The sequence below is a fragment of the Pogoniulus pusillus genome, chromosome 18 (genome assembly GCF_015220805.1).
Source record: "Pogoniulus pusillus isolate bPogPus1 chromosome 18, bPogPus1.pri, whole genome shotgun sequence".
NCBI classification, from domain to species: domain Eukaryota; kingdom Metazoa; phylum Chordata; class Aves; order Piciformes; family Lybiidae; genus Pogoniulus; species Pogoniulus pusillus.
Genome location: NC_087281.1, coordinates 14,640,010 through 14,652,830, shown reverse-complemented (window position 1 = coordinate 14,652,830; position 12,821 = coordinate 14,640,010). Strand labels below are relative to the sequence as shown.

The 12,821-nt window shown below is 40.4% G+C and overlaps 1 protein-coding gene across 1 annotated transcript in view; it reads left to right on the top strand.

The window, feature by feature from the left end:
• Positions 1–12,821, top strand: part of GALNT2 (polypeptide N-acetylgalactosaminyltransferase 2) — a 101,472-nt gene that overhangs the window by 68,364 nt on the left and 20,287 nt on the right. The window contains exons 6-8 of the mRNA XM_064158507.1: positions 950–1,015; positions 4,646–4,767; positions 10,774–10,861. Of these exons, the coding sequence (XP_064014577.1) occupies positions 950–1,015; positions 4,646–4,767; positions 10,774–10,861 (276 nt within the window). The remainder of the gene's footprint in view (positions 1–949; positions 1,016–4,645; positions 4,768–10,773; positions 10,862–12,821) is intronic.

The window sequence follows — 12,821 nt, the reverse complement described above, 5'->3', positions numbered from 1 at the left end:
GCCCCATGCAGTCTTTTTTTGAACACCTCCAGAGATGGTGACTCCACCACCTCCCTGGGCAGCCCATTCCAATGGCAAATCACTCTCTCTGTCAAGACCTTCCTCCTAACATCCAGCCTAGACCTCCCCTGGCACAACTCAAGACTGTGTCCCCTTGTTCTGTTGCTGGTTGCTTAGCAGAAGAGACCAACCCCCACCTGGCTACAGCCTCAGCAATGAGGTCACTCTTGAGCCTCCTCTTCTCCAAGCTGCACACCTCCAGCTCCCTCAGCCTCTCCTCACAGGGCTGTGTTCCAGGCCCCTCACCAGCTTTGTTGCCCTTCCTGGACACTTTCCAGTATCTCATCATCTCTCTTGAATTGAGGAGCCCAGGACTGGACACAGCCTCAGGTGTGGCCTGAGCAGTGTTGAGTACAGAGGGGGAATAACCTCCCGTGTCCTGCTGGCCACACTGTTCCTGATCCAGGCCAGGACGCCATTGGCTCTCTTAGCCACCTGAGCACGCTGCTGGCTCATGTTCAGTTTATTATCTACCATTGTTAATTTATAGCTAGTTTAGGATAGGTTTAAGCCTTAACACTGGTTAAAAAGTGAAATTTCTTATATGCAAAGTCAACAGTTGTATTTTTTTGTTGTAATGCAGTGTAGTAAATGTCTAAGCAAATAGAATATAGTTAAATAAAATGTTTCAAAAGTGCAAAATTAAATTGGCTTTAAATAATTTATTGAGGGTAGTAATTTCTTATCCAGGCAACTCGTCTTTATTTCCTCTGAGATAAGTAGGTTGTTGGGGTTTTTAATCAAATCTGTTATCTGGTTGTGACCATCAGTGTTTTACTACACAGTTTTTGTTTTTCTTTGAAGACAGCCTCTCTTATGCTGTGTAGTGTTGGATATCAAACTTCCTCATCACTGGATTGGATCTGATTATTTGTTGTTTTTCTTAAAGCTGAGGATGGTGCTCTCTTGGGGAAAATTGAGAAGGTGCGGGTTCTTCGAAATGATCACCGAGAAGGTAGGCTTAGTCCCAGGGGGAAATGCAGCTTTCTCTACGCTCCCTCTCTGTTAATCTTCCCAATGGAACATTTTACTGTGCATTCTCTATCACAAGGAGCATCTTCACTTTATCATAGAATCAGTCAGGGTTGGAAGGGACCACAAGGATCATCTAGTTCCAACCCCCCTGCCATGGGCAGGGACAACCTACCCTAGAGCAGGCTGCCCACAGCCTCATCCAGCCTGGCCTTAAACACCTCCAGGCGTGAGGCCTCAACCACCTCCCTGGGCAACCCATTCCAGGCTCTCACCACTCTCATGCTGAACAACTTCCTCCTCATGTCCAGTCTGAACCTCCTCACCTCCAGCTTTGCTCCGTTCCCCCTAGTCCTGTCACTCCTTGATAGCCTAAAAAGTCCCTGCCCAGTGTTTTTGTAGGCTCCCTTCGGATACTGGGAGGCCACAGTGAGGTCACCTGGGAGCCTCCTCTTCTGCAGCCTGAACAGCCTCCACTCTTTCAGTCTGTCCTCATTGCAGAGGTGCTCCAGTCTCCCTGTCCCTGCTGGCCACGCTTGTCCTGGTGCAGCCCAGCATCTGGTTGTCTCTCTGGGCTGCAAGTGCACACTGCTGGCTCATGTTGAGCTTCTCATCCACCAGCACTCCCAAGTTCCTCTCCTCAGGGCTGCTCTCCAGCCACTCACTGCCCAGCCTGGATTTGTGCTTGGGATTGTCTCCATCCAGATGCAGGACATTGCACTTGGTTCTGTTGAAATTCAAGAGGCTGGCTTGTGCTCACCTCTCCAGCCTGTCCAGGTCCCTCTGCATGGCATCCCTTCCCTCCAGTGTGCCTGCTTATTAATGGGACAAATAAAAACAACTGCATTTGTGCAATCAAAACACTAATTCTGATTATTTTTGTACTGTGGTGTGTCCTGTTGCTCATTGTTAACTTTTACTGATTTGACAAATTGCCACTGACTGTCAACTTCTCCTTTCTCTTAATTCACCAAGTCCTTAGGTAAGATGTTCCCTTTGTGTTTAAGGTCTCACTTTAAACTGTATGAATGATTGAAAAGATTCAGCTTAAAAATGGCCCCCTTTCTTAGAGATGACTTTAAGGTTCCATTTAATAGACAACCTGGCAAACAGTTTGTTGGGCAAACTTGAGAGGGTTTTAGCAGCCAGGAGTCCTGGGAGTATGTATGCCAGTTTTGCTGAAGCAAGCATGGTGTGTAACAGACTTGTGCAGCACTTTTCTTTGCCTCTTTGCTGCTTTGTAGATTACGGTGTCCTATCACTGAGCCCTGCAGTCAGCAGCTTCCTGGCTGTACAGCTTGGAATTTTAGATACAGACAACTGTTATTCTATAGTTGTTTGAAATAATAACTGGGAGTTGATGGCTGAAATAGCTGACTGAGATAGCTGATCTGTGCTTGTTTGTTTTTATGGGCACTGTGTCTTCTAGGTTGCCAGCCTGCCCTGGGTAGGAGTTTGAATCATTACATTGTCAATCTATAAATGACGTACACAAAACCTCTGTATCCCAAAACTATTTATTGCAAATTGTGTTAAATATTTTGTTTGGGGCATACTTGTGAAGAAAAGGTTTTAGGAAAGCAGGCCTCTTACAATTTGTCGTGGTTGCAGGGTTCTGAGTAAGTCGATACCGTCTCTCTAATCAGCATAGTGCTTAAAAATGGAGAGAGTAGTGTTGTGGGTGTAACTGAGAAGTTCTCTTAAAATCACTTGTTACAGAGTCCTACTTTAAGACACTTTTGTCTTACTGCCTTTATTAGGTAAAATGCAATTCACTCATTCTGCAGCAGTCTATTGAGGTAGGTTCATAATTTGATCAAGCTTAAACGAATTTGCTAAACTTAGCAAAGCTTATTTGAGGCTCAATTTGACAGCAAGGTCACTACATTACTTGCTATAAGGCAAAATTGATTAAAGCAAGTAGATGAAATTTTGTACAAATAGATATGCAATAAAAAGTGACTTGGAGTTGAGCTGGAGTGATTATTAGGGGTTTGAGAGAAAGCCAAGGGTGGGCCTCCCATTGACTTACCAGGTTTTCAGCATGCACCCATTTGCTCTCTAAAATCCTGCTTGTAGAGGAGTCTAGGTGCAGCCAGATGGAATCTTAGAACTGGTCAATGGTTTATGACTAAAGATAGAGCGAAATGACCTGTTCAGTCTAAGTTTCAGAATACACCACCTTACCCTCTGAGCTTCTTTGGAGAATAAGGTCAGATCTACACTTAGTCCCAGACCTGATCAGTGGTTTATGACTGAACAAATGTGAGTATTAGGACTCTAGTGTGGTGTTTTAATGTAACACTGCTTCGTGTGAACTCGACGTAGCAGCAAGTTAAAGGAATAGCAGCAATTTAAATGGAGAGCAGTCATTTGAAGATATTATGGTAACTTATGATCTTATAATCAGTAAATATTAGTAATTGATTATAGTAAATTCAGTTCCAATAAGATTTAACAAAACTTGCTAAACAAAAACAGATTACATACACATACAGAGCTATATACAAGTACAGAAGTTAACTTGCAATGAAGATACTGTCTTGTGGTGATAAATTTGGGCACCCTGGGATCCCTAGGATGTTTCACAAAACCCTCGAGATCATGAATACTCAGGTCTCACTTCCTTGGCTTATTGCAAGCAGACAGTTTTCTTGTTTCAGATAGAGATTCCTTTCATCAGCTTATCACAACAGGATGCTTTTTTCCTTCGTTTGCTTTACCAACAGATGGTTAAACAGGGACATCCCAACCTGTGAATATACTGAGTCATGGCCTACTGATATCCCAGAGACCTCCAATGGACCTCACTTCACAATCAATGTTTATAGGGTCATAGGATGATGCATGTACAAATGAATTGAGATTTCCTTCGTACTTGGAAATGTAGTTTGGTATATCTGACTATGAAATGTGATCTTTTACTATGTCAGAAAAGAAAAGCTGTTTGCAGATTGAAGGCAAGGTACTGCCTTTAGTGAGATCACAAAACAAACAAAAAAACCCCCACCAAACCACAAAATGGGAAAGCTGTGAGAAACACAAGGGAAAGACAGGGGGAAGAAGTGGTGGGAAAACTCTTGAGACATGAGTTGATGAAGCATGATTGTGGAGGCTTCATCAACTGTGGAAGAAGCTGATAGAAGAATGTACAGACTATGGTGAGAAATGGGATGGAAGTGTAGCAAAAAGAAGAGCAGGGTAAGTTAATGATGGTACTTTTCTCAGTTCTATCATAGAACTGTAGGAAAGTTATTTCTTTTCAAGACTTACTTTTATCAGTATTAATATATTTTATGTTCATCAGTATGAGCATCACTTACTATAATGCAGACCTAGCTGCTCTTATGTAGCACATTAATACAAAGATACTGCAGTTCTGCCTAAATCAGATTGAAACCTGTAGACCAGGGTGCAGTAAGTTAGAAGCTTGGAGGACTGTTTGGTATGAAGTGATTTCACTGAATTGTTAAGTAGCATCTCATTTTGGTAATGGAACTTGTGTGTGTGTCCTGCCTGAGACTAATTTAATTCATGACTAACCCAGAATGTGGTAGTTTGTTGCTGCTGTTGATTGTTTTCCTCAATATGAATTTAAATCTTCACTTCTCAGGCTTGATGCGTTCCCGTGTCAGAGGAGCAGATGCAGCACAAGCCAAAGTGCTGACCTTCCTGGACAGTCACTGTGAATGTAATGAACACTGGCTGGAACCACTTTTGGAAAGAGTAGCTGAGGTTAGTAAAGAGTTCTTTTAAAGTAATTTCCCAAGTGAGTAGCTTTTAAATTTTAAAGTCATCTATTTTATACTACATTAATTTTATGCATTTTTCTAAAGAAGCTTTTTCTCTGAAGTGAGATGATGGAGATGATTGGAGTGTTCTGTGATTAAACCCCACTTCTTGTTCATTTAATCTGTGAACACAGGAACATGAAATGTGAATATTTGTTATTATCTTTACAAGCAATTCAAATATAAGCTTCTTTCGTCCTTTAGGGAGCTCCTCAGTAAGTAGTGAAAATCTTCAGAGCAAAGTATGGTTCTCCTCAACCAATATCATCTCAATGTAATTTAGTTTATGTGAGTGTTTGTGCTTCATTAACATTCAGTGGGATAATAGGAGGGAGATTGAGGTGTGAAACTAATATTCTCATGGAAATTAGTAAGGACTGCAGATTCTCAGCATCTAGGAAAATAATGCTTTGTCTGAGAGGATTGAGTGTGAAAGTATATTATTTTCTCCTGTGGTTGGTTGTACTTGTTAACTCACTCAGGAGGAACTTGTTCTGAGCAAAAAGACGATCAGATGTGATCCCAGAGAGCAATGAGGAACACTCAAGACAGCAGGGCTTTTCTTCATTCCTGATTATGTTCCCTTTCTGGTAAACTCCCCTTCCAGTAAAGGCTTTCTTTTGAGGTGCTGCTGGTCAAAATGATTTTGGTAAGGCCACCCTGTCCTGTTAATGCCCATTTGTTTGCTTATTCTCCCTATGCTTTCCTCTGCATTTCACCCCAAAAAAGGAAGAAGAAGAAAAAAAGAAGTAAATCCCACATACTCAGTATGCCACTGGAGAAGCTATCAATCTATGACTGATTTTTTTTCTTATTCTATTTGTTTCTATGATGTGTATTGCAGAAATACTCCAACTTCCTTAAGACCTCTAGCAGTTAAAATCCTACATTGGACTAGAAGTAACTTTAATCAGCTCAAACTATTAAAGTACCTAGAGCCTATAAAACCCTTGAGCATTGAGCAATATAGCACTTCCTTCTGGTTTTGTGCCCATGTAATGTGTTGTAGCCTCATAAGGATAAGGGGAGTTTTCTTTGTGATTATTAACTGGGAAAATAAACTTGAAGGCATTAAATACATCTCAGAAGGAAGTGGATAATGCTTGCATCTAAAGCACTAATGGATTCTATAATGTGGGGGCTACTATTAAGACTTTTTGTGTAAATAGTTTGATGTGTCTACCCATTCAAGGAGCCAGAAAAGAAGTAGTAGTATGGCCAACAAACCCCTCTGCTTTTAGTTAGGCAGCTGTTATACTATCTATCCTTTTTCTTGTCTATGACACTTTGTCCTAGTACATACTCATTCAGATTTCATGGGGTATGAAAAAGTGCTACCTTTCAGTTGTAATAGAATATAAAACCTCTTACTACATTACCAGCAATTTGGAGAACATTTAGCATTACATGCAGAGTACTTGGTGGGAGAAGGAACTGGTGTGTATTGTACTGTGTGCAGCAGCCACTTCATGGCAGCACATGAGTTATTAGATCAACAAAACTTGCTTCTCACAATTGTTACCTGCTCCATGCTAATCATGTGTGCCATTGCATGGTTTTCATCTGTGTGAACACACTTTTCCGTTCTTAAAAGCTTGATGTACCTTTAAATAACTCTTGTGGAGTTCCAGTTTGCTTTCATCTGGTAAGATTCCCAGCCAACAGGATTGGGTTTCACGAAGCAGCTTCTAAGCTTTCTGCTTGTTCAAATAGTTAAGGCATGGAGAGTATTTACTATCCATGTATTTACACTGGATAGTGTACACAGTGAATAGTGTATGATAGCTCTTTGTTACTTTAAAGAGATTACAAGGGGTAATGGGTTTAAACTTGAAAGAGGGGAGATTTCAACTAGATGTTAGGAAGAAGTTCTTTACAGTGAGGGTGATTAAACACTGGCACAGGTTGCCCAGGGAGATCGTGGCTGCTCCCTCCCTGGAGGTGTTCAAGGCCAGGTTGGATGAGGTCTTGAGCAACCTGCTCTAGTGGGAGGTGTCTCTGCCTATGGCACGGGATTGAAACTGGATGATCCTTGAGGTCCCTTCCAACCTAAACCATTCAATGATTTTGCTCATAGTGCAGATGATATGTTAAGTGAAGTTAATTGAATGCATTTTCTTGGTGGTCTCAGTGACAAGAAGCTGAATAGATGAGAACTGTCATCTGCTCTGGCCTCAAAAGTAGCTTTTTTCAGGTCAAGGCGACTGTGCATTAATGCAGTATTTTCTGATGTGCTGCTACATCTATTTTAGACGTGGTAAAAGGTCTTTGCTTTTTTCTTCCAGAATTGCCCACTTGACATTTAATTCTGTTTGAGTTTTAGAGGATTAGCTGTGTGTGTTAAATACAAAAAACCCTAGCTTCCAAGAAACAGTCTGAATTGAGTCAGTTCTACAGTACTGTTGTGCTGTAATTAGGATGCTGTCTTTCGACAGCTTGCTTGAGTTAGGAGCGATGGAGGCATCAAGCTCTCCTCTTCAGTTGAAGGATGATCTGTCCTATGGTTTTCTTTTTTGAGATGGATTTCCTGGCTAGAGTATCTTTGTCTATTAGCCAGGCTTGCTTAACATTCCTAGAGCAGCCTGACAGTGCTAGTTTTTCTTCAGCGATTGTGGAGAGGCTTAAGGCAGAAGAGTCGGGGCTGTTCAGTCTGCAGAAGAGGAGGCTCTGAGGTGACCTTCTTGTGGCCTTTAAATATCTCGAGGGGGACTACAAAAGAGATGGGCAGGGACTTTCTAGGCTGTAAGGGAGTGACAGGACTAGGGGGAATGGAGCGAAGCTGGAGGTGGGGAGATTCAGACCAGACATGAGGAGGAAGTTGTTGAGCATAAGAGTGGTAAGAGCCTGGACTGGGTTGCCCAGGGAGGTGGTTGAGGTCCCTTCCCTGGAGGTGCTTAAAGCCAGGCTGGACAAGGCTGTGGGCAGCCTGCTCTAGGGTAGAGTGTCCCTGCCTGTGGCAGGAGGGTTGGAACTAGATGCTCTTTGTGGTCCCTTCCAACCCTGACTGATTCTATGATTCTAAGCAACATACAAGGTGAATGTTTGAGACTTCAGAACATGTACAGAAATCTGTGTAACTTGGAGCTGGGATATTTTCTCTTTGCTCCCTCTTAGAGAATGGTTTTCTGTCTGGTTCCCTAAGGGTATCGTTTACATCTTCTAGATTTTTGCATGTGTGCATTGGTTTCAGGAAGATTAAACAGGGAGCCAGTGAAGCCTAATTGTTTGATTTGCCAAAGAAGTCAACAGTAAAAAGTGTACACAACCTTGAAAACGTTGGTAACTAGCATTAGCATTTCATGAACTACATTTATCTGTTTGGCTTTTTCCATTTCCAGTGTCCAATCTCTTTGTTCCATTCTTATGATACCTCACTTATCAGAATTTTCTGTTTTGTCCTTTTTTCCTCACATACAGAACTGAAAAAATCTGTTAGAATAGCATAGCCATAAATCTAGTATCATTTTTAGGAAGATTCTTCTTCACTTAAGTTCTTTAAGTAAAACTCAAACTTTTAACTTATGACTTTTTAAGTAAAAGGAAGAAGGAACTGAGATTGAGAAATGAGATGTGGATTCCTTTTTCCCCTGTTGCTGTGAATCAGTTTTAAATAGGCACAATGCTGGGAAGAAAAATGCTTGTGTTTTCTCTTAAGAGCATTGCAAGGATTAGTCTTGGAAATGCCCTGAGAGTTTTGTAGAGGAGAGGGAAGCAATGTATGTCAAATAACTGTAAGTTATTTAAATATTATGTTAAGTGTGGTGAGTGATGTCAGTTGAGATGTCACACTGATTCTGAAAGAACTGATCAGATCATCAGTAAAAGTGTGAGGAAATCCCATATGCCTAGAGACAGTGCATTACCTGCTTACCCTGCACAGTGGAGAGAAGTTGGAGCCTAGCTGAAGCTCTGCCTAATGTGATACCTGATAGCTTGGACAGCTTTTACCACCAGGTTCAGCTGTGCTGAGTAGAACCATTTTTGCAGAGAAGGCAGTTGGGCATAGATGTCTAAGCTGTCTCAGTTTCAGCTAAGGGAAGAAGGAGAAAGAGGAGAACATTGGTTTCATTTTTGTATTTCATGCTGCTGGGTGTATTGTGAGCATGGGTAGACTGAACGTCTTCTGTCTCATCAGTCTTTAAGTAAAGGCATTTACTAGTTCTATTCACTGTATGTAGAATGCCTAAAATAAGGTCATGAGTGTACCTGAAATGCTTTAGTGGTGTAAGAGGACACAAAACCAGTGTTTTGCAGTGAAGATGCTCTTACTGTGCTGGCAGAAATAGGAGCTAAAGATGTGATTAGTGGAGAAATAGGACAGTTGCTCTTTTTTGCCTGTGCTTCTGATTTGCTTTAGACCAAGCTAATTAGTGCTTAGTAGCAGACCTGATTAGATGGTCATATTGCATCGCTCATAAAAACAGCTGTTTGGTGCAGTTGGTATGGCTGCAGTGATACATAAAAGTAATACAGAAATCAATAATGAGTCTTTAACTTTTAGCTTAATCTTCAGCTTGGATTCTCTTGGGTTCACTTGAATTGTGCTTTTAGCTGATACAGAAGTTAGTGACCTTTTGCTTGCTCAGGCAGAATGACCTAGTAAATGCCAATGATGTAATTAGGCCTTATTAAAGTCAGCACAAATTAAATAGTTAAGATTCAGTAAATGAAAACAGGCATCTAATGTTCTTAATGGGCAAGTGTTTGAGTAGGAGTTGCTTTTAAGTTGTCCATTTTGAGCTCTAGCTTTTTGCATATTTGCTCAATTCCACTCTTTTGATAAGCAGGGAGGGTGCGTTGTTGATCCGCTGTTCAAAATGCATGTGTGAAGGTATACTTAGGAAATAGATTCTTGAAATGGAGATGTTTAGGTTGGTATGGGTTTTTTAACCATGAGAACTGTTTCTCTATACAGAGTTGCAAAAATATCTCGAATTTGTTAAAGGGTTTTGGTTTATGGTTTTGGGGTGGTTTTTTTGCATTTACAGATTTGGTGCTAACCTGATTCTGAAGTTATCTGTGATCTCTGAATGATGTCAAATTGTGGAGCTCAGACTTTTATGTTGAACTCAAACAAAATGTACCATCAAACTACCATAAAAGCTACATTTCAGTGTGTAAATGTGACTCTCCCCCTAGTGAGTCATGGAGATAAACTGGCTTAACCATGGTATTCTAAGATGTTTTTCAGAACACTGAAGTCCAGTGATCCTGCTGAATGATGTATGTGGCCTTGGCAGAAAGATTTGGGTTTTTTCTTAATGTTTTTGTCGAAATAGTTTAGCTAAGGTAATTAGCATTGCTCAGAGTAGTATACAAGACCATGTCTGGACAGAGGAAATGTTCTATCTGCCACTGGAATCTTGTGTGATGGAGATGAATAGCATCCATTAGTTTGAGGTGGTTCTTAAGTTCTTCTTATCTAAGTGTGTGATTGTGAAATGTGATTATTCAAGTGTGAGATGGGTTAGCATTAACCTAAGACTTTTCTGATTGCAGAAAGGCCTGCATGTGTGTTAAAGGTTGAAATAATAAGAACACAGTACACTGTGTGGCTGCAGGTTTGCTGTGGAAACATGAACTGCCCGGATGTATTTATTTCCTTTGATCTGGTTTTAAGAGTAAGAATGGAAGTGCTGTTTGCTCGATGGCCTTTAGAACTACAAGTTTGCTGCTTTCTTCAAAAGCGAGTCAAAGAAGGGAGATGGAATGTGAATGGCCTAGAATAGAAAGAGGATTCTTAGCTATATAGTGTGGTTTCTGCTTTCTGAAGCACTGCAGAGCAACGCTATTCACAGCATTGGCTATTCAGAGACATAAGCTGAAGTAAGGGGGGAGCTGGGGGAGGTGTGCTAATGAAAGCCTGCTGAACTGTTCAACATCTCATCCTGCCTGAATCTATCTTTATCGATTTCATCATTTCAATATTACTTTCTAATATTTATTTTAGGACAAGACCAGAGTTGTGTCTCCTATTATTGATGTAATTAATATGGACAACTTCCAGTATGTGGGGGCGTCAGCTGATTTAAAAGGCGGTATGTAACTGACCTGGAATACAGATGGTTTGGCTTTTTTGTTTTGCTTTGCCTCTCAAAAGGCATCAAGAATCAAACCTCACAATTGCTGCAGTTGTGGAATGGACGGTTCATTTACTGTTGTTTCCTTTGGTGTGTCTGCTCTAAAGTTCTGTGGGTCACTTGTTTCTGGGCTTGGAGTTTAATGGGCCTTTATTGTCTTCTGCTTTAAACCAGTTCATCTTTATTATACAAGTTCTTAACAGCTCATGATACCTTTTATCAATGTGCAAGGCTCGTTACAGTGTTATAGGATTGTGTAAATGTCAGAAGCAGATTACGGACAGAGATTATGATTCTCTTTTTAGATAAGACAGGCTACCTTAGAAGCCCATCAGCAATCCAGTGCCTTCAGTTTTCTCTTCTGAATAAGCAGAAAGCTTTGGAGTTGTTTAAACAAGAACTGCTTTTGTTAGCCATGATCTGTAACTGTCAAGAGTAGCAAACGACCATGAAAACTTGTACAATTCCTAATTTTGCTGTTGCAAACTTCCTTATTAAGCTGAGTTTAGAAGTGGTACAGTTTCACTATGTCTATCTTGTGTAAACTGTTGACAGTATAAAAATGACATAAGTAATTTTATATGTAATATATGACAGGTATATGACATATGTCATATATGTTATCATATATCACATATATAAAAAAATGACAGTGTCCATGAAAATATAAAATCTTGTGAAGCCCTCTAATAAAAATAGAGGGGAAAAAAATGCTCCCTTATCCTTTCCAAGGAGGTGAAATGTGACCATACCCAAAAACTGTACTCAGTAGAAGGTTTAAATGATTTTGTTTCCACCGGGAGCAAGAATCTAGCATTTAAAATAGCTATGCTTTGCCCTCCATTCTCCTGTTTTCCATCCCCCTTTTTAATTGAAGCAGTTGTTCCACAACCCTAGAAAGCGTCCTCATAAAGACATAAATGAGCCATGATATAGAAATTACACAGTGCTGTTTCCAAAGTGTTTCAGCTTTCTTCTGAATCTGAATAGATCTTCTTAAGCAAGAAAGATAAGGAAAAAAAAAACAAGCCAGTTTCAAGCCTGTTCTTTCAGTCTCTAACTGGCCACCAGGTGTTGTTCTAGTAACCTAAAATAAATGCAGTGAACTGGAGGTGAGAGGTTCTATGTCCTTTTAATTAACCTTTTGGAATAACACCTACAGTGCATATATTCACTTTATGCTAATGTATAGTTCTGTGCTATTCTCTGTGTTCCAGCTCTATTAAAACCAATCTATTCATTATACCTCGAGTATGGAAATCCCTCTACCATTATGTGGCTTTTATTGTTGTCAGCAGCAGGAGGAGGAATTCTTTCATTGAAACCTTTGATTGGCTCCTTCAGGGTTCATGCTTTGTAATTCTTCCCAAGTGAAGCAGGAGAAGATTAAGAGATCATTTAACTTGTTGCTTCTTTTCATGCTTCATCTTTGGAACTAAGTTTCCTGATTTAATTCTTTTTTTCTTTCTCCAGTACTCATTTTCTCACCTCATAAACAATAGGGGTAGATATTTTTTTTTTTTAAGATTACATGGAGACTCTGTACTTCTGGACAGAGCAGTGAGAAGCTGTCTTTATCTTTCTTTTTTAATGTTAAGAATCCAAATTTTGCACATACCACTGTTGAAATCTATTCTGAGGTCTGTTCAAATGTGAATAACGTATTTCTTTTCAGTGCTCAGAGACAGATTACCATTTTAGAGGCGCTACAGCATTTGGCATCCTGGGACACTTTCACTGGGGCCAAATCTAAACATGGAAACCAAACTATGCTTTCAACCTTAGATACAATATCTGCGTGTCTGAAGCATAGAGACTTGAGACAGCTGGGGCAGCATTTTTGCCTGATCTGTTTTGAAAGGACTTAATCACCCAAGACAAGCAACCTTGCAAATGCTACGAACGTTTTGAAGAGGAG